Source organism: Oncorhynchus keta, chromosome 28, assembly GCF_023373465.1.
Source record: "Oncorhynchus keta strain PuntledgeMale-10-30-2019 chromosome 28, Oket_V2, whole genome shotgun sequence".
Classification (NCBI taxonomy): Eukaryota; Metazoa; Chordata; class Actinopteri; order Salmoniformes; family Salmonidae; genus Oncorhynchus; species Oncorhynchus keta.
Genome location: NC_068448.1, coordinates 20,266,673 through 20,288,792, shown reverse-complemented (window position 1 = coordinate 20,288,792; position 22,120 = coordinate 20,266,673). Strand labels below are relative to the sequence as shown.

At 42.5% G+C, this 22,120-nt stretch overlaps 2 protein-coding genes across 6 annotated transcripts in view; one reads left to right on the top strand and one right to left on the bottom strand.

The window, feature by feature from the left end:
* Nucleotides 1-15,126, top strand: part of LOC118360547 (integrin alpha-5-like) — an 83,617-nt gene extending 68,491 nt beyond the window's left edge. Inside the window, exons 27-30 of the mRNA XM_052485087.1 lie at nucleotides 2,324-2,437; nucleotides 6,596-6,697; nucleotides 8,801-8,923; nucleotides 11,998-15,126. Coding sequence (XP_052341047.1) covers nucleotides 2,324-2,437; nucleotides 6,596-6,697; nucleotides 8,801-8,923; nucleotides 11,998-12,081 — 423 coding nt within the window. The 3' untranslated portion in view covers nucleotides 12,082-15,126. The remainder of the gene's footprint in view (nucleotides 1-2,323; nucleotides 2,438-6,595; nucleotides 6,698-8,800; nucleotides 8,924-11,997) is intronic.
* Nucleotides 15,064-22,120, bottom strand: part of LOC118360768 (rap guanine nucleotide exchange factor 3) — a 52,157-nt gene continuing 45,100 nt past the window's right edge. For 4 of the 5 annotated variants that reach the window (XM_035740166.2, XM_035740170.2, XM_035740168.2 and 1 more), the window contains 9 exons: nucleotides 21,120-21,245; nucleotides 19,890-20,071; nucleotides 17,267-17,357; nucleotides 17,093-17,143; nucleotides 16,491-16,578; nucleotides 16,310-16,374; nucleotides 16,113-16,167; nucleotides 15,943-16,014; nucleotides 15,064-15,816 (listed from right to left, as the gene is read on the bottom strand). In XM_035740166.2, coding sequence (XP_035596059.1) covers nucleotides 15,698-15,816; nucleotides 15,943-16,014; nucleotides 16,113-16,167; nucleotides 16,310-16,374; nucleotides 16,491-16,578; nucleotides 17,093-17,143; nucleotides 17,267-17,357; nucleotides 19,890-20,071; nucleotides 21,120-21,245 — 849 coding nt within the window. In that variant the 3' untranslated portion in view covers nucleotides 15,064-15,697. Of the gene's footprint in view, nucleotides 15,817-15,942; nucleotides 16,015-16,112; nucleotides 16,190-16,309; nucleotides 16,375-16,490; nucleotides 16,579-17,092; nucleotides 17,144-17,266; nucleotides 17,358-19,889; nucleotides 20,072-21,119; nucleotides 21,246-22,120 lie in introns of all 5 variants that reach the window. The other variant, XR_004820914.2, reaches the window with a different exon arrangement.

Genomic DNA, 22,120 nt, shown 5'->3' with positions numbered 1-22,120 from the left:
TACATGTTATTCAATCATTGCACCCACACTGTTTGCTCGCGCCAACAAGTGTCTGCGTTGCCTAGCGCTAAAATAGAAGTCAGTTCTATTTGTGGCGCTGAACACGGTGCAAGTCCGACCTGTCCCCAAATTAATATAATTGGTTTTGATAGTTTTGTATTTCAACCTGTGTGTCGTGATCACGTTTGTGGTGGGGGGACAAAATCAATTTGCGCACGTTGGGACTCACGCGTCTGGTTTGGTCATGGTGTTAGTTGACAGACCGTGGTGTTGTTAGTGCAGGCACCCTGCCCTGGCACACACTGGCCCAACTGATATAGCATCACTGTTGTTATTTTACTACTGCTCTTTAATTATGTTATTTATTTATTTATTTTTACTCATCTATTTTTTACTTATTTTTTAAACTGCATTGTTGGTTAAGGGCTTGTAAGTAAGCCTTTTACTGTAAGGTCTACCTACACCTGTTGTATTCAGTGCATGTGTCAAAAAATATTTGATTTTGATTTGATCCAACCAGTTGCAGTACCAGCTATCTCTCCCTCTGTTTTCCCTGTCCCTCTGTCTGTCACTACTTGCAGCACTGAAAGAGGTCTTTGTCCCCCATCTGTTGCTCTTTCCGACCCCTCGTTTATCAAGCCTGCCCGATGACACGTTTCTAGAAAGTCTTCCATTCTTTGTTTCACTCTTAGCGCTATAGTTGTCATGCTAACTTGGAACGAAGGACAGACGTCTTTGGTGAAAAGGTCTTTGAATAGAAATACAAAGTGTGTTAGTTTTGTTCAGCCCCTTGATTGAATCTGGTTTCAGTAGGTTGTCTGATAAATGAGGGAGACCTTGCTATATGGTTGGCCTCGTCCTAGAAGACATGTAAATAGACACACTGTCAGCTGAGCTTGGTCTTTAAACTGCTATTGGTACAATCCAGAAAAATGAAGGTGTAATTATTATTTACATTCATATCACACAGTGGCTGTCATTGTACACTTCAACACGACCACTACACACACCTGCATTATATAGCCAGTCGCTGCTATTCTACTCATTGTGGGAACAGCAGCTATCCTCCCAGCCCCCATCTCCTGCCCTTGACCTAGGCCGCCCCACTAGGGAGGATAGGGGGACTAATGGATGAAGCATCTTTGGCACTGGACCTTATCCATATGGACCATTTCCCCAGGCCACCAGGCTCCCTTAGCCTCCCCAGGCCCACCAGGCTCCCTCAGCCTCCCCAGGCCCACCAGGCTCCCTCAGCCTCCCCAGGCCCACCAGGCTCCCTCAGCCTCCCCAGACCCACCAGGCTCCCTCAGCCTCCCCTAGACCCCAGGCCCACCAGGCTCCCTCAGCCTCCTCCAGACCCCAGGCCCACCAGGTTCCCTCAGCCTCCCCCAGACCCCAGGCCCACCAGGCTCCCTCAGCCTCCCCCAGACCCCAGACCCACCAGGCTCCCTCAGCCTCCCCCAGACCCACCAGGCTCCCTCAGCCTCCCCCAGACCCACCAGGCTCCCTCAGCCTCCCCCAGACCCCAGGCCCACCAGGCTCCCTCAGCCTCCCCCAGGCCCACCAGGCTCCCTCAGCTTCCCCCAGACCCACCAGGCTTCCTCAGCCTCCCCTAGACCCCAGGCCCACCAGGCTCCTTCAGCCTCCCCCAGACCCCAGGCCCACCAGGCTCCCTCAGCTTCCCCCAGGCCTGGGGGGGTGGGTCCTGTCTACCACGAAAGCACTAAGTCAGTTTTTGGAGGTTTACAACGAAGGCGCCCAGCTCCCATGATGAGGATTTCATTAAGATTGTGTATTCTAAAAAGTGGGCTGGTTTCAGTGGTTGGGCAATAATGTTGGATGGCGGTGAGCGTCGACTGCATGCTGCATTTTCTGTTTCATGACATTCCCTCAATCTCTTTCTAATTGGAAGCAGCCCTGGATGGGGATCATAACATTGAGCTCTTTGTTATATTTGTTTGGCCTGCAGTATGGCCTGCAGAGTTAACGTTGCCTTTACTTATTTTACTTTTTGGGGTATTGAAAATCATACACTCTGCATTTCAAGATACCCCAGTATACCGCCCAAGCCTACTATCCACCTCCGCCCTCTCTACTGACCTCTGCACCAGTTTTTAAATCATGCATTTAGCTAACAATTGTTAAATTATGCCTGATAGAATGACAAATTACCTTTTGTTTTGTAGCTGTTTGGTTTTTCTTGGTGAGGACAGAAATAATAGATTGAGCATGGCATATCTCAAATCATGTCAAATCTTATGTTATCTGTTTAGCATTAATACTCTCCTTCTCTTTCCTCCTCTTTATCCCTTGCCCTATCTAGTCCTGCTCTAACGTGGAGTGCTGGACACTGCAGTGTGACGTGGGTCTTCTGGAGAAGGGGACCAGCGCCATCCTCAAATTGCGCTCCCGCATCTGGGCTGAGACCTTCATCGAGGTACAGTATGTGTGGACTGGAGATCAAACCAACCACTCTGCATAGTCAAACACACATCATTTGTCTGAGTTGCTGGGCCGAAGAAAACTATACAGATGATCTAGGACCTACACACACAATTGCTCCACAACACACCTTTAAAGTGGAACTGGCAATGTTTTAGCAACAGGGTTGTATTCAGAAAGTGGAACTGGCAACGTTTTAGCAACAGGGTTGCGTTCAGAAAGTGGAACTGGCAACGTTTTAGCGACAGGGTTGCGTTCAGAAAGTAGAACTGGCAACGTTTTAGCGACAGGGTTGCGTTCAGAAAGTGGAACTGGCAACGTTTTAGCGACAGGGTTGTGTTCAGAAAGTAGAACTGGCGACGTTTTAGCGACAGGGTTGCGTTCAGAAAGTGGAACTGGCAACGTTTTAGCAACAGGTTTGCGTTCAGAAAGTGGAACTGGCAACGTTTTAGCAACAGGGTTGTGTTCAGTACGTTTTTACGTTCTGGAATGTTCAATTGAATGGAAACGGTGCTGTTCTGAATGGCTAGTTGAAAACGGGGAGGTTGTGGGTTGGGAAACTCTGTCAGCGTGGCCACTGCCCTTTAAAAACTTCACTCATTGCTTCAAGCCACACCCAACAATCGAACCTCAGTCTGTTCAAGAACGTACAATGTTTTTGGGAAACGTGCCTTTCAGTACAAACCGTTTCGCAACATAGCAAACGTACAAGGGAATTGAACACACCTCAGGGCGGGACTCTACACAGACCGGTGCGCCATAGCCAATCAGAGCTACAGTTGGCCTATATGCAAATAAGCCATTTTCCACACGGGCCTTCCATCATTCACTTTGTACTGGATTATGTATTTATAGGTAGTAGCAACAGCGCTACTTTAGATCAGGAAGCATTTGCCAAAAGCCACCTGAATGGATTTCTGCAAATTACCACGGGAGTCCTCTGACATTTAGGAACTCTTATTGATCAAACAACCATGAACAGGTAGTCTCTCTCTCCCTCAGACAGTTGCCTATGATCAACAACTGTTAGCCAGAGCGAGATGCGTTCAAATCTAACGAGGGAACAGTAGATAAACCCTCAAACTTTTTTAGCTTGTAGAATAGTAGCCTGCTCGCCCTCCAGCAGCTTGCCTGCCAAAGCATGCCTGTCCCCACCAATGGCGTATAATAAACCCTGGGTTGCCGATACTATGTATTGGCCATTGAGAGACTTTGAAGCCACTGGTCGGCCATATTGGCACTCCCTAGTCCTCCATATGGATTTTTTACTTATTTAACTAGGCAAGTCAGTTAAGAACAAATTCTTATATACAATGACAGCCTACCAAAGGCAAAACGGCCTCCTGCGTGGAAGGGGGCCTGTGATTAAAAATAAATACAACATAAATATAGGACAAAACACACATCACAACAAGAGAGACAACACTACATAAAGAGAGACCTAAGACAACATAGAAAGGCATCAACACATGACAACATAGCTTGGTAGCAGCACAAAACATGGTACAAACATTATTGGGCACAGACAACAGCACAACGGGCAAGAAGGTAGACAACAATACATCACACAAACAGCCACAACTGTCAGTAAGAGTTTCCATTATTGAGTCTTTGAATGAAAAGATTGAGATAAAACTGTCCAGTTTGAGTGTTTGATTGCAGTTCGTTCCAGTCGCTAGCTGCAGCGAACTGAAAAGAGGAGCGACCCAGGGATGTATGTGCTTTGGGGACCTTTAACAGAATGTGACTGGCAGAACGGGTGTTGTACAGTGGGGCAAAAAAAGTATTTAGTCAGCCACCAATTGTGCAAGTTCTCCCACTTAAAAAGGTGCGAGAGGCCTGTAATTTTCATCATAGGTACACTTCAACTATGACAGACAAAATGAGAAATAAAAATCTAGAAAATCACATAGGTGTTCAGAACAAGATTAAGGGAAGGATGAATAGAATTCTACAGTATTTCAATAACAAATTACTTTTGTTTTTATTTATTTAACTAAGTCAGTTAAGAACAAATTCTCCATGAAATGTTTCAAGGACAAAATTACAGGTATTTAAGTATTGTCTGGTTGTAGTGGGGACAGTAACAGAACTCTAAAAAAAATATATAAAAGCATTTTACTTAAAGTTTTTTTTCATGTTTAGCTCACAATATAATTTCAAAGTATGCATTAAGGTTTCTAATACAATAAACGTGTCAAACTAATGTAGAGATTAATACATGCATTTCTATAGTTTCTAAAATATTCCAAGAGTTCCAAGATGGCTGGGCGGTGGCTTCAATACAGCGCCCCCTGTCAATCATCTAGGGTAATCCAACCCACGTTTTGACAACTGAATGGGAACTTGCCTGCCTGCCCTCCCATTTGTTTGATGATTCCAAATACATTTGATTGACAACAAAGAGAGATGCCAACTGTGGATAACAGTCGTTCAAGTTCAGCATCGCTAGCTAGCAAAGTGATAAAACAGTTCTTGCTAGCTAACTAAATGACACCTGCATCTCGAGTTGTAGCCACCAAAAAAATGATATGGTAGGAAAGTCGGCCACTCACTGACTCGTCCAATGACATGATATCCTCCCAGCAGCTAGCTAGTTAACATTAGGCACCATGCTTTTAGCTTGCTAAATAAATAGCTATTGTACATAAACAGACAAGCTAGCCTATTTGCCACGCTATGACTGACTTGTGGTCATTGCCCTTTTATAGTTTGATTGTGCTGACATTCCCAGCCTAAGTTACATTTTGTTTTTTGTTAAAAATATTGAGTCAATGAAACGGATACAGTGCATCCTGAAGGGCTGGAGGCAGCAAACAATGTACCAGGCCAGCTGGGATTTACAACATGATAGCAATATTTATATATATATATATATATATCATGCATTGAACTGCATCCATCTATTCTGCCAACATTTTTTTTTAAAATTGTACCTTTATTTAACTAGGCAAGTCGGTTAAGAACAAATTCTTATTTTCAATGACGGCCTAGGAACAGTGGGTTAACTGCCTGTTCAGGGGCAGAACGACAGATTTGTACCTTGTCAGCTTGGGGATTTGAACATGCAACCTTTTGTCCAACGCTCTAACCACTCGGCTACCCTGCCGCCCCAATGCTTTACTTGACATCATTACATTTTTTGTCAAATAGAAGTTATTATTAAAACCTCTTTATAAAGTTGGTTTTGTAGCATAAAGTGAGAATTTGATATGTGACTATTATAATTGTCTGTTTGTTTCATATCTGCAAAGTAGCTAAAACACTGTCAGTACCACTTTAATTAGGTCATCAAAGAGTGGATCTTAGTCAGGTTCAGATGCGGAGATGAAAGCAACCGCCAGAACTACTGGTTTTGTCTCCTCTCAAACTCACTACACATGCAGACACATTTCTACCAGATGACAATGGCACTGACTGCATGAAATGGACTGTCTCAGTTTGTGTTCTGTCTGTAGGCCCATCTGTCTATTCACATTGCTGTCTGTGTATTTTCTCATGTCAAGATTTGGCTGAGTATAAGCAGAAATATTCATTTAAGTAGCGATACAAAGAAAACACCAAGACTTAAAACCTCAAATTAGAGACTGTAAAATATGAATGACCAGTCAGACTCACACATGTGATTGTATTGACTAGATGTCTGTATTAATGCTAGCTCAGAGCTAAACTCTGCCAATGTGAACAGACTGAGATATTTGATGAAAATAAATGGAAAACAGTAGCTTACAGAGTGAATAATTAAATTCTAATTTCAATAGTTCTGTGAGCGTATCATTTGTGTGTTGGTCTATAGTGTGTTAGGTTTAGCAGAGCTGGAGGGTATCAGTCCACAGAAGCCGTTGTGAGAAAGACCTTACACCAAGGCTTATGTGTAAGTGCATTGGAAATTCATTCGTTGGCGGTCACGCCTTCTCATAGGATTGGAATGTCAGAGGGGTTTTGTGAGAAGAGCCAGTCGGTCTGATGAGGTTCACCAGTCTCTGTAGCACATTACTGCCTCCTACTGGACATGAGTCAAACAGGACCCATCACTAGTCCACACATGGCCAGCACCCGTACAGGTTGCAGTTTGCCTTTCAAATACTCCTACAAAAATGATTTGAAAAATCACAATGGATATCCAATCTGATCCTTTTGTTTCCGTTCTCAGAGGGCATACAAGGGCTACGTGCTGGAGTGCCTGGCAAGGTTCAGTGTGGTCAAGATGCCCTATGCCATCTTGCCCAAGGAGGTACCGAGTGGATCTAAAAAGGTATGGGTATGTGCAGTGCACTCATGTCAACAAACATCTCTATTTTATATGTATGGTTAGTCTTGCATTACCATACAGTTAGTAGTTAAATTGGGATTTGGGAGGTGAGGCTTCTAGTTTGGGGGCGTGCCCTGGAGGCTTTAATATAGTAGCCATTAATCTATACTGACAAAAGCACATCACAGCATACTACAGGTCGTGGAGGGACCTTGTGAGGGGGATATTATTTTCGTGCACAGAATGTGATGATCTGAACAATTGAATAGATAAACTATTTTACTATAGGGTTGTCTAACTTTGCTATTGCTTACTTGTGTTGGTGAAAAAAAAACCTTAGATAATTTGAAATTCGCATAACCAAAGTTAGAGGGTCTAAGCTCTGCCTGGATCTCATTTGGATCATAGGAGTTGGGTCTCGGACTCGGTTGGATCCGGCCTAACTTAACCCCTGTATATAGTGTGCCCATGTTTCGTTCAGCACTCAGCTGTTGGGAAAATGCAGGAAGCCTGGAATCGAGGCTATTATACAGTGCCTTCGGAATGTATTCAGACCCCTTGACTTTTTCCATGTTTTGTTACGTTACAGCTTTATTCTAAAATTGTATTAAATTGTTTTTTTCCTCTACACCACAACTCTATAATGACAAAGCAAAACTTTAATATTTTATTTTTTTATTTTTGCTATTTTATTCACAATAAAATACTTATTTACATATTGTAAGTACTCAGACCCTTTACTCAGTACTTTGTTGAAGCACCTTTGGCAGTGAATAGTCTTGATTCTTCCTAGGTATGACGCTACAAGCTTGTATTTTTGGAGTTTCTCCCATTCTTCTCTGCAGATCCTCTCAAGCTCTGTCAGGTTTGGAATGGGAACGTCGATGCACAGCTATTTTCAGGTCTCTCCAGAGATGTTAGATCTGGTTCAAGTCCGGGCTCTGGCTGGGCTCCTCAAGGACATTCAGAGACTTATCCCGAAGCCACTCCTGCGTTGTCTTAGCTGTGTGCTTAGGGTCATTGTCCTGTTTGAAGGTGAATGTTCGCCCCAGTCTGAGGTCCTGAGCTCTATGGAGCAGGTTTTCATCATGGATCTCTCTGTACTTTGCTCCGTTCATCTTTCCCTCGAGCCTGACTAGTCTCCCAGTCCATGTTGCTGAAATACATCTCCGCAACATGATGCTGTAACCACCATGCATCACTGTAGGAATGGTGCCAGGTTTCCTCCAGACGTGACAATTGGCATTCAGGCCAAAGAGTTCAATCTTGGTTTCATCAGACCAGAGAATCTTGTTTCTCATGGTCTGAGAGTCTTTAGGTGCCTTTTGGCAAATTCCAAGTGGGATGTCATGTGCCTTTTATTGAAGACTGGCTTTCGTCTGGCCAATCTACCATAAAGGCCTGATTGGTGGAGTGCTGCAGAGATTGTTGTAGTTCTGGAAGGTTCTCCCATCTCCACAGAGGAACTTTAGATCTCTGTCAAAGTGACCATTGAATTCTTGGTCACCTCCCTCACCAAGGCCCTTCTCCCCCGATTGCTCAGTTTGGCCGGGCGGCCAGCCCTAGGAAGAGTTGGTGGTTCCAAACGTCTTCCATTTTTAAGAATGATGGAGGCCACTGTTTTCTTGGGGCTTTCAATACTGAAGACATCTTTTTGTACCCTTCCCCAGATCTTTGCCTTGACACAATCCTGTCTCGGACCTCTACGGAAAATTCCTTCGACCTCATGGCTTAGTTATTGCTCAACTGTGTGCCTTTCCAAATCCTGTACAATCAAATTGATTTGCCACAGGTGGACTCTAATCAAGTTGTAGAAACAGCTCAAGGATGATCAATGGAAACAGAAGTCACCTGAGCTCAATTTCGAGTCTCATAGCAAAGGGTCTGAATACTTATGTAAATAAGGTATTTCTGTTTGACTTGTAATAAATTAGCAAAAATCTATAACCTGTTTTTCTTTGTTCATTATGGGGTATTGTGTGTAGATTGAGGATTTTCTATTTATTGAATCCATTTTAGAATAAGGTTGTAATGTGGAAAAAGTCATTCAGACCCATTGAGTCACTGTAAGTGGAGGTCATGACTAAATGCGTTCCCCCTCTTCAGGTGGTGACCCCATTGGTGTGGAACAAACAAGACAGCCAATACTCTGTGCCCTTGTGGATCATCATTCTGGCCATACTGGCTGGGCTTCTGCTGCTGGCACTGCTCATCTACGTCCTGTACAAAGTGAGTGGTCGGGATAGCGGTGATGTTAATGTCCGGCAGAGTGGGAAATTCCCATCTCTTAACTTCCCATATTTTACTTGAACTTTATTTTTAGAAAGTGAAATGTCAGAATAATAGTAGAGAATAATATATTTCAGATTTTATTTCTTTCATCACATTTCCAGTGGGTCAGAAGTTTACATACACTCAAGTATTTGGTAGCATTGCCTTTAAATTGTTAAACTTGGGTCAAATGTTTTGGGTAGCCTTCCACAAGCTTCCCACAATAAGTTGGGTGAATTTTGGCCCATTCCTCCTGACAGAACTGGTGTAACTGAGTCAGGTTTGTAGGCCTCTTTGCTCGCACACGCTTTTTCAGTTCTGCCCACACATGTTCTATAGGATTGAGGTCAGGGCTTTGTGATGGTCACTCCAGTACCTTTACTTTGTTGTCCTTAAGCCATTTTGCCACAACTTTGGAAGTATGCTATGGGTCATTGTCCCTTTGGAAGACCCATTTGCGACCAAGCTTTAGCCTTTCTAGGGCAGGCGTTCCACTAGCAGAACCCCTCCACAACATTCTGCTAGCGGAACCCCTCCACAACTCTCTGCTGAAAAGGCAGCGCGTGAAATTCAAAAATATTTTTTCGAAATATGTAACTTTCACACATTAACAAATCCAATACAGCAAATGAAAGAAACATCTTGTTAATCTACCCATCGTGTCCGATTTCAAATATTCTTTACAGCGAAAGCACAACATATGATTCTGTTAGGTCATAGCCAAGTCAAAAAAACACAGCCATTTTTCCAGCCAAAGAGAGGAGTCACAAAAAGCTGAAATATAGATTAAATTAATCACTAACCTTTGATCTTCATCAGATGACACTCATAGGACATCATGTTACACAATACATGTATGTTTTGTTCGATAATGTGCATATTTATATCCAAAAATCTCAGTTTACATGGGCACGTTACGTGCAGTAATGTTTTGATTTGATTTAGCAGAAATACTCATAATAAACATTGATAAAAGATACAACTGTTATTCACAGAATTAAAGATTCTGCTCCTTAATGCAACCGCTGTGTCAGATATTTCTTTTTTACTTTACGGAAAAAGCATAATCTGAGAACGGTGCTTAGAACCCAAAACAGCCAGAGGAATATCCGCCATTTTGGAGTCAACAGAAGTTAGAAATTACACCATAAATATTCACTTATCTTTGATCTTCATCAGAAGGCACTCCCAGGAATCCCAGTTCGACAATAAATGACTGATTTGTTCCATAAAGTTCCATAAAGTCCATAATTTCTGTCCAAATAGCCACTTGTTGTTAGTGTGTTCAGCCCAGTAATCCATCTTCATGAGGCGCAGGCACTTCGTCCAGACAAAAACTCGAAAAGTTCCGTTACAGTCCTTTAGAAACATGTCAAACGATTTATGGAATCAATCTTTAGGATGTTTTTAACATAAAACATCAATAATGTTCCAACCAGAGAATTCCTTTGTCTGAAGAAAAGCACTGGAACGAGAGGTAACTCTGTCGGGAGCGCGCGTCATGAGACCAAGGCACTCTGCCAGACCACTGACTCAAAGAGGTCTCATGAGCCCCTCCTTTATAGTAGAATCCCCATTCAAGTTTCTAAAGACTGTTGCATCTAGTGGAAGCCGTAGGAAGTGCAACTTTATCCATATCTCATTGTGTATTCGGTAGGCAAAGCTTTGAAAAACTACAAACCTCAGATGTCCCACTTCCTGGTTGGATTTTTCTCAGATTTTCGCCTGCCATATGAGTTCTGTTATACGCAAAGACATAATTCAAACAGTTTTAGACACTTGAGTGTTTTCTATCTAATAATAATGTGCTTATATTAGCATCTGGGACAGAGTAGGAGGCAGTTCACTCTGGGAACGCTATTCATCCAAAAGTGAAAATGCTGCCCCCTATCCCAAAATAGTTAACTTCCTGATTGATGTCTTCAATATATCCACATAATTGTCCATCCTCATGATGCCATATATTTTGTGAGGTGCACCAATCCCTCCTGCAGCACAGCACCCCCACAACATGATGCTGCCAATCCCGTGCTTCACAGTTGGGATGCTTCACGGTTGCAAGCCTCCCCCTTTTTCCGCCAAACATAACGATGCTCATTATGGCCAAACAGTTCTATTTTTGTTTCATCAGACTAGAGGACATTTCTCCAAAAAGTATGATCTTTGTCCCCATGTGCAGTTGCAAACTGTAGTCTGGCTTTTTTTTATGGCGGTTTTGGAGCATTGGCTTCTTCCTTGCTGAGCGGCCTTTCAGGTTATGTCGATATAGGCCTTGTTTTACTGTGGATATAGATACTTTTGTACCTCTTTCCTCCAGCATCCTCACAAGGTCCTTTGCTGTTGTTCCGGGATTGATTTTCACTTTTCGCACCAAAGTTCCTGAGCGGTATGATGGCTGCGTGGTCCCATGGTGTTTATACTTGCGTACTATTGTTTGTACAGATGAATGTGGTACCTTCAGGCATTTGGAAATTGCTCCCAAGGATGAATCAGACTTGTGGAGGTCTCCAATGTTTTTTCCTGAGGTCTTGGCTGTTTTCTTTTGATTTCCCCGTGAAGTAAAGAGGCATTGAGTTTGAAGGTAGACCTTGAAATACATCCACAGGTACACCTCCAATTGACTCAAATGATGTAAATTAGCCTATCAGAAGCTTCTAAAGCCATGACATAATTTTCTGGAATTTTCTAAGCTGTTTAAAGGCACAGTCAATTTAGTGCATGTACACTTCTCACCCACTGGAATTGTGATACAGTGAATTATAAGTGAAATAATCTGTCTATTAACAATTGTTGGAAAAATGGCATGTGTCATGTACAAAGTAGATGTCCTAACCGACTTGCCCAAACTATAGTTTATTAACAAGAAATTTGTGGAGTGGTTGAAAAACAAGTTTTAATTACTTCCACCTAAGTGTATGTAAACTTGCGACTTCAACTGTACATCTGGCTGGAGAGACGTATGAAGATTTGAGGTGTTGAAATATGATAGAACTAAATATAACTTTTGATAACGTCGTCTTTCTTCCTCCCAGCTTGGCTTCTTCAAAAGGTCGCTACCCTACGGCACGGCTATGGAGAAGGCCCAACTCAAGCCCCAGGCTGCGTCTGAGGCCTAAACACCACATAGAGAGGATTAAAACAAACTATTTTGTTGTCACAGAACCAAAGAAACCTAGAAACCCACATGATTGCAATGGAGAAATGTGGTTAATTTAAACATCCAGAGAGGATTAGACTGCAGTTGAAGAGGGAGGAGGCGGAGGAGGAGGAAAGACCACTGGAACTCCACTGTACTGCACTAGAGGAAGAAATACCCAAAGAACTCCAAACCAAATGAATGTTTTTAATTTAATATATGTTTATGTTTATTGTCGTTGGGTTGGGGTTGATCACCAAGCTGAACTTCAGTGTCACAGTCAGACAAACTGGCTTTAGACTTACTGATCCTATTTGAGTTGAAGTCCAAGACTAGTGACTACAGAAGAAGAGGAGTAGCTTATGGAAGGCCTTGATTCGATCAAGGAAGATGCTTGGTTTCTCCCTGCACATATTTTTAAACAGCTTTGTATTCCCTTGTGGATCCTTGTGAAATATAATTGTTTTACTCTTTTTCAACTGCCCTCATTTTGGTGCTAAAAAAGTGTGATCACTGCTTTTAAAAGGTATATGATGGTGTTGAGGGGGACTGAATGCATCTCCCTTCCTTTTTGTAGCCATTAAATCTGATCTGATACTTTCCCAACCGAAGTTAGAAACATGCTTCCTGTTCAGGGCACCAGAGGAGCATGTTCACCAGAGGAGCATGTTCACCAGAGGAGCATGTTCACCAGAGGAGCATGTTCACCAGAGGAGCATGTTCACCAGAGGAGCACAGACAGAGGATGTCTGTCTCGTGTCTCCATAATCTACACCTGAGCTGTTTACCCATCCACATTTCTACCAAACATGTTGTTACAGCCAATCTTTTGTTTAATGTAAGTTCAGTTTGGCTTCAGTAATGTTCGGCACGTACAAACTCCTGTACTGCCAAAATAGCTTCTTCAGCCACAGAGTGGTGGACATACAGTGCTTGGTCCAGTTGTTTTGCACTCAAAAGAAGTCTACTGATGTCTAACAAGATGCCAAAAACAGACAGGATACTGACGGACTGATCTTCCTTTGGGTTTGACTTGACCATTACTGATCACTTTGTTGATCCTGTATGTTTGTGTTTGTTGTGACAGATCAAAGCATTGCCTCAAAGTTGACTGGGACTTGACTGGATCCATCCACCATGGGCCTGTGAGATAGATCCCACTGAAAGCTGGAAACACTCTGGTGCCTTGTAAACAAGTTTGTCCAGACTTTGCTTGTGCTGCAAGAGGCAGTATGGAAATTGATTTGAAGCAAAGATCATCCAGGTGTATCCACAGCCTTGGTGTGTAATGATGTCTTGAAGTCAGTACATTACTATGTTGCCAACAGAGATCAAGGAAGCTGTAGGACATACAATCTGGGTGGGTTGCTTGCAGGTAAGGGCTCACTCCGGTGAGTGTCAGGGAAACAGCCAAATATCCAGTCCCTACACATTTCACCTTGATCTTGTAGTGTGCTAGGAGCATCTTTGCTCTGGTTTGTTTTAATTTTATTTTGATGTCCTTATGATAACAAAACTGACTGAGTACCAGAAGCTCTCACACCACGATGCTGCAGCTTCATCCATGGACTGAATATGTGGGGCTCTTTTATTTGTCATGTAAATACGTTTTGTGTGTGTGTCAGACTACCTGTCTTCATGTGTTGATGTTCCTGTCTGTTTTTTTTTGTGTGAATCAGAGATCAATTCCAATGCTAAGTCCTCTCCTTTCTCTCTTGCATCACGAGGGAAAGGTAGACTTGTCCAGCAGTAATGCTGATCATCGCATCACTTCAATCTGTACTCAGGATGGGTTGAGACTGCCTGATTAGAGTTTAGGACAGCTAGGACCAGAGTAGCTATTCATTTAGGGCCCAATTCAGTCTTGAGATAAGACATTTAAAAATAAAAATAAACTTAAGTCCATGTTAAGTCAACTTATCTCAGGTCTGAATCAGGCCCTTAATGCAATAGAGAGACTGCAATGAAAATGCACATGCATACACAGTAAAATCAGTTTGCCTCTTGTAAAGGGATAGCAACTGGGCATTGGGGGAGGGGATGGTTTGTACGTGCAATATTATTATTCACTCTGGTTGATATTGGTTTTAGTTTTTGAATTTTCTTTCATTTTGTTTCCGGAGGGGTTGTGTTAAACCAGGTGTATCTAACATCTAATGATGGTTTTTAAAACAGACTCAAGTCTGCTCCCTATGGTCGGATGGGGGTATTGTCAAAAACAATTGGTCTGTTTCCCCCCCCCTAGAATTTTCCACTGCACGTATTCACCACTTTTACATTTAGCTCCACTGCTATAACTAGCCAATGTTTAGTATCACTATTTCAGATATCAGTGGTAAAAAATACATTCATCAAACCTGAGTTGAACTCGAGTGGGCATGTGTGATAATGTATGTTCAGTTCAATTGTATCACCTATCCAAACGCAGCCATAATGCTACACATCTGTTTTCACTATTTGTTTTGAATGCCCCCTAGCTCATATTGGTGATTTAATCCACAAGCTTTATCAACACTCATGATGCAAAGACTGCTAACGCCACTCAGTGGATTCATTTAACATGTATCATATTATTTTTTAACAGTATTTGTATGATATTGTTTTGAAAAGTATATGTCTGATTGTAGTGTCCAGACTGAAAATGTCAACCTAGTATTATTTATATTGAAAGAGGATGTTTTAAACAGAATCCTCTGTGGTTACAGTAGAAGACTACACTGGGTTTATCCTTGTTTTCTCAATGCTTTCTAGGCCCCCTTTTAAAAATCTCCTTTTTACAAAGTTGTAAATATTTCTGACGAGAATATTTTTTAGATCCAATTGGAAAAAAAACATTTGTGAAATTTACACTCCCCATATTGGGGAGACTTTCTGGGAAGATGATTTAGTCTTTTAGTGATCATTTGTGTCTTATTATATGGTTTGCATTTCAATTAAAAAAATGACATGCTTTGATTGAATACACAGTTCTGAAAATAATTTATTTAAAAAAAATAAACTTGCCCATGGCATGAAATGTTTTACACATTTGTTTATGCGGTTTGGCAACAACTGATTGCTCAACAATTTATTGTTCATTATAGTTGTATTACAAAGTGGAGAAAAATACCAAAACAAACACCATAACTAGGAGCTATAGCATAGCACTATTGCATGTGCTTTTAGGGCACTCACTTGTAAAACCATAAGCTTATCTTACAAATAGTATACTATACAAATTATCATATAAATAACAGAATGCCAAATGTATATACTTCTTCCTCAGGTTGCAGCGCCGCACTGTCATATCAGTAACAGTGGTCGGTGAGGACAAACAACTTATCTGGTAAGACGTTAGAGGTCACTAAATACTGCCAGTCAGATCCCTCCTCAGGTCCTATTGATGAATAGTCCAACGAGCTGCTTCTCTTCAATGCTCTCTGTGTGATATTGACCATCCCAGAAACATCCCCATAGTCCTCCATTCCTGACACCAGACATGTACATGAGTCTAGAAGATCTTGCATGTGGATTAGTATGACCGTGGAGGTGTATATTCCCCTGCCAACCTCTGATTCACAGGCTGTAATAAAAGAGTCTTTATACACTGGTTTGGTTCAGCGCTCCATTGCTCTGGACAGTTGTGTCAGTTTGTGCTGGTTGTCGATCACTTCAAAGTTCTGAACATAGTGGCGGATGTTGCTAGGATTCCTGAGAGGGGGGGATTCCTCGGAATCTGGACACGAGACAGGAAGATGTGTGTTTTTTAATTTTAAATGGAAGCGCTACATTTACTTAATATCATTTGAAGGTCTCCGAATGGAAAATGAGTGTTGATTTTTGTAAATAAGGCATAGCTTACATGTGGACAGCCGAATGGAAGGCGCCTCCAGAAACATTCTGTCTGCAAGTCCCTTCTGAGGTGATGAGGGCACTGTAGGACAAAGAACCATAGAGAGTGAACACCCTGGCACAACATTGTCCTTCTTATCCCGTCCTTTTCTAGAACTTTGTTGTATTTTGTTTTCTTACCGTAAGGCGTGCTTCTGCACCCTCGAACTATCTTCACTGTCTTAGCAATCAGGCGCTGCAACGGTGAAACAAGGTAGCTTATATAGCCAATAGTTTACAGACACAAAGAGAAGACAACTTAGGTAAGGGCTGAGTGATGGTAATCTCCAGCACATCTACAGGATGTGAAAATATAAAACTTAGGCTAGACAACTCACCATTTTCTCAAAATTGACCAGTTTGTCTGTGTAGTTCTTGTTTCCCTCATGGATGAATGTCATGTCTAGATGTAAGTACAGTTGGTGAACAGAATGACGTACTGGTTCAGTACAGGGTCATGTTGAATTAACTCAGGTATTGAATGTTACGTCTGTCACGAGGCTAAGAAATCATTATTACCTTTGAGTAGCAGGGGCATGAAGGGGATGTAGGGAGGACTGAGCTTTGCCACAGCCAGTCTGTACGCTCTGTGATTACGTGACGGATCCTGACACATTAACAGAAATAAAAACAATTTGCCATTAGTTGTAGATTAATATAATTTTATTGGTCAATTGCACACAAGGTCCATCCAAAATTTGCTTTAAACCCAACCCCTTCGTAAGACACACATGCATCTTTTGATGGGAGAGGTGCGGGGGGGCTGCCACACTGGTTGCCCTTTTTTTAAGGTTAGGGTTAGGCATAAGGTTAGCAGTGTGGTTAGGCTTAGGTTTAAAATCAGATTTTTGGACTTTGTGGCTGTGCCAGATACTCTGCAGAGCTGCCTCCAGTACATGAGTCATCCCAATAAATGCCAACCTGCTAATTATATAGGAAATATATCTATTGAAAACATGTTTACATATTACAATAGGAGGAAAACATGATTCATACACAAAATGGAAATGAAGTGGAGGGATTGTCAAGTGGCCTGTGATGTCACCGGTCATTATCAATGACATACAATGAAACACTGCTATATAGCTAGCTTGCAAGTGCGCACACATGAACTCACTCACCATTAACCTCTCGTATGCACAATAGACCCTTTTCGTCTTACTCGGCACTCTCTGTCAACAACAACAACAACTGTTACAACGTCTCCTCTGATATCCATTTCACATCTGTTATAATCAAACCAATTTTTATAAGCGATAAACAAAATGTAGGTCATTGTCCCTAGCAGACCTCACCTCCCAGGTCTTGTAAAGTCTCTGTACAGCACTATTACTCAGACCAAACATCACCGCAAAGAACGAGTTTAGGTTCTTCTGCTCCTTCAATCTGAAACAGGAAACACAGTCAGTAACAGCTGTGGGCAGACTAAACATGTGAATTATCTAAATGATTATTTTATCACTTACTGGCAAAATATCTGATCTGATTGGTCAAAAGACCAATTGATAGCAAAAGGTCAGAATAAGGCTGCCTGTGTAAACGAAGGCTTGGTGCATCAGTGACCACAGACAGAGTGACATCCTTTACCAATATTTTATAAATCTGTTTAGCTGGATATGAAAACATGATTTCTACTGGTATATTACATTTTTTGAATATAGTCTGTTATTGTACAAAATTATTAGTATTAAGTGGCGTACCCCCTACAGGGATGCTGGCCCATGTTAACCACAATGCTTCCCACAGTTGTGTCACGTTGGCTGGGTGTCCTTTGGGTGGTGGACCACTCTTGATACACACAGGAAACTGTTAAGTGTCAGAACCCAGCAGTGTTGCTTGCAGTTATTGTCACAAACCAATGCACCGTGCACCTACTAACACACCCTTTTCAAAGGCACTTAAATCTTTTGTCTTTCAAATCAAAGTTTATTTGTCACGTGCGCCAAATACAACAGGTGTAGTAGACCTTACAGTGAAATGCTTATTTACAGGCTCTAACCAATGGTGTGAGAAAAAAAGGTATGTGTGTGTGTGTGTGTGTAGGTAAGTAAAGAAATAAAACAACAGTAAAAAGACATTTGAAAAAAGAGTAGCAAGGCTATAAACAGACAGCTGTTAGTTAGGCTTATTGAGGTAGTATGTACATGTAGGTATCGTCAAAGTGACTATGCACAGAGAACAGAGAGTAGCAGAAGAGTAAAAAGAGGGGTTGGCGGGTGGTGGGACACAATGCAGATAACCGGTTAGTCAATGTGCGGGAGCACTGGTTTGATCGGGCCAATTGAGGTAGTATGTACATGAATGTATAGTTAAAGTGACTATGCATATAAGATAAACAGAGAGTCGCAGCAGCGTAAAAGAGGGGTTGGGGGGGGCACACAATGAAAATAGTCCAGGTAACCATTTGGTTACCTGTTCAGGAGTCTTATGGCTTGGGGGTAAAAACTGTTGAGAAGCCTTTTTGTCCTAGACTTGGCACTCCGGTACCGCTTGCCATGCGGTAGTAGAGAGAACAGTCTATGACTGGGGTGGCTGGGGTCTTTGACAATTTTTAGGGCCTTCTTCTGACATCGCCTGGTGTAGAGGTCCTGGATGGCAGGCAGCTTTGCCCCAGTGATGTACTGGGCCGTATGCACTACCCTCTGAAGTGCCTTGCGGTCGGAGGCCGAGCAATTGCCGTAGCAGGCAGTGCTGCAACTGGTCAGGATGCTCTCGATGTTGCAGCTGTAGAACCTTTTGAGGATCTCAGGACCCATGCCAAATCGTTTTAGTTTCCTGAGGGGGAAAAGGCCTTATTGTGCCTTCTTCACGACTGTCTTGGTGTGTTTGGACCAATCTAGTTTGTTGTTGATGTGGACACCAAGGAATTTGAAGCTCTCAACCTGCTCCATTACAGCCCCGTTGATGAGAATAGGGACGTGCTCGGTGCTCCTTTTCCTGTAGTCCACAATCATCTTCTTAGTCTTGGAGAGGTTGTTATTCTGGCACCACCCGGCCAGGTCTCTGACCTCCTCCCTATAGGCTGTCTCGTCATTGTCGTACATCAGGCCTACCATTGTTGTGTCGTCAGCAAACTTAATGATGGTGTTGGAGTCGTGCCTGGCCATGCAGTCGTGGGTGAACAGGGTGTACACGAGGGGACTGAGCACGCACCCCTGAGGAGCTCCAGTGTTGAGGATCAGCATGGCAGATGTGTTGCTACCTACCCTCAACACCTGGGGCGGCCTGTCAGGAAGTCCAGGATCCAGTTGCGGAGGGAGGTGTTTAGTCCCAGGATCCTTAGCTTGGTGATGAGCTTTGAGTGTACTATGGTGTTGAACGCTGAGCTGTAGTCAATGAACAGCATTCTCACATAGGTGTTCCTTTTGTCCAGGTGGGAAAGGGCAGTGTGGAGTGCAATAGAGATGGCATCATCTGTGGATCTGTTCCCATTCACCCTCTGAATGGCACACATACACAATCCATGTCTCAATTGTCTCAAGGCTTAAATTATGCAAGAATGGGCTGCCATCATACTGCAAATATTGACTCTTTGCATCAACTTCATGTAGTTGTCAATAAAAGTCTTTGACACTTATGAAATGCATGTAATTATACTTCAGTATTCCATAGTAACATCTGACAAAAAATATCTAAAGTCACTGAGGCACCAGACTGTGAAAATGGATATTTGTGTCATTCTAAAAACCTTTGGCCACGACTGTACGCTAATGGATGTGGATTTAACTAGTGACATCAATAAGGGATCAAAGCTTTCACCTGGATTCATCCCATCAGTCTATCATAGAAAGACCAGGTGTTCTTAATGTTTTGTATACTCAGTGTAGTATACTGTTCTATGTAGATAGTTACCCCTAAGATAACCTAATAATGAATCTACAATTTACAAGGTAAGCTGTGTTTTAATTTGCCACTCACACGACGGCTATCTTGATGAACTTCTTGAGCAGCATGGCTCTCTTGACCAGATCAGTACACAGACACACCTCCGTCACCACCCAGTACTGCACCTCGTTGAAGCGATGCACGAAACGCTCCAGGTTAGCTGTGGTGGCACCGGGGAATTTATGTCGGCCAAATATATAGTAGACTAATTCCACCTGATGGGAGAGAGACATTTCTTTACCATCCACATGTACTGTAGCGGACAAATCGAAAGCTACTTATATGGACCTGAATACTGTATATGAAGCAAACATCCAATGGACTAAGGGCTCGATTCAATACGTAGCGCTGAATCGCTGCGCTACAGCGCGATAGAATGGTCAACTCAAGACTGCATTCACGTTAAACTCTGTATAGATTGGCCCAATCGGAAATTACCTTCACATTTAAATAGTGCTATAGCGCTGAACTTCAGCAATACAGATTGAATCGAGCCCTAAATCTTCAATTTTGCATAACATTTGAACCGGACTTGAACTTGATTTCCTTGGCAAACAGCCCACTGGGCACAGACGACAATTAAGCATCTATTCCATGTTGGGTCAACGTAATTTTATTGAAATTATGTGCAAACAACATCGATTCAACCAGTGTGTGCCCAGTGGGAAGCGTATTGACCTTAATGGGAAAACTTGGTTAAATCAACGTTACATAAAGAGGCGTGTGTGTCAGATGAAACACGTGGCTGATACATCAGTTGAGGAGATGTTCTGATGGCTGATATGATGCTGCAGTAGCAGTTATCAGATTGAAGATGTCAGAGAAAGGATAACTTATAGATATGCCTGAGTGACAGACAGACAGCAAATCCTTTAGCCCCGTTTATACCTGGTGGTAACATGCGTCCTGTAAAATGTCCACATTCTGATTGTCACTTTTTCAGACGATTAAAAGACACATTGGGAACTGACTGTGAATCGATCTTACAAGTGTAAATGGACAAGATCAATACAAGATCAGGACGAAGGATAGATGTTAGCACGAAGACAGCTCACATCTGAGTAACCTTGCCTCGTTGCACTAGCTACCTACCAGAGTGCTTACACACGTGAGATAGATGTCATGCCCTTATATGTCCTTATCCAGGGATACTGGATAAGTTTCTCCACTTTTAACTTTTGTCCTGCTGGTCCCAAATCCATAACTCCCACTTCACAATATTGGCACAGCTCTGACATGGCCTCACCTCGTTTCCTTCCTTACCTCGTGCATGGCGGTGAACAGTTCCCAGTCGTAGTTGGTGAGCTGGCTGGCGATGTCCTTGGGACACATCTGCTCCCAAGTGTCCATGGTGCTCTGATTAGGACCCTGCTGCTCCTTCAGGGGTGTCTGTGAAGGTGCCAGAGAACAACCATCCAAAATAATGACATGACATCATGATACTGGACCTTAGGGAGGCATTCACACAAACATCTACAGTATGCTATGATGACTGTCTGGGTGTGTTGTTGTCTCATTCACCATGTAGTGTAGTTATAGATATAGATAACTTGTAGCTACAGTATGTTAATCTATGCACACATGAGCGACTATAGATGCATTATCTAGACCAGGTATACCCAAACTGGGGTATGTGTACCTCCAGGGTTAAGCGCAATGCTGTCGGGGGTACACCAAAAAACAACAACAACAATTTCTTCACATTTTCAAACAGTTCATTTATATTATCCAACAGGGCTATACATTTTGGTGAGTTTTTTTTCTCGTCTTGAGTAGCCTATTTTCACTGGCAAAAATAAAATGAAACCATCTAGTGTTCAGCGAAATAACAACACAATTTCAAATACAGGTAGCCTAGTCAAATAATTAACATCCCATTAGCCATTACTCTCTCACAGGAATTCTATTAACGGTCCATATGTAGCCAAACATAGCTGCTGCTCATTCCGTTTGCTCTAAAATTAAAAAATGGTTAAAAAAAAGTAAGCCGCATCCATAGAGACACATAGCAGCTCTACTGGTAATACTGCTACTACCAGCAGTACTCCACCTGCACCTATCGACGAAACAAGTTGTTCTGCTTCCACGAGCACATCCAATGCTAGCATCAGTAATTCTACATTTGTTGTTTGCCCAGCTAGCATGGACTCTGACATGGACTCTGACATGGACTCTGACATGCTGACCAGACTGGACACGTTGGCGCGCCAACGAGCGTCTGTGTTGCCAAGGACTAAAATAGAAGTCATTCCTATTTCTGACGC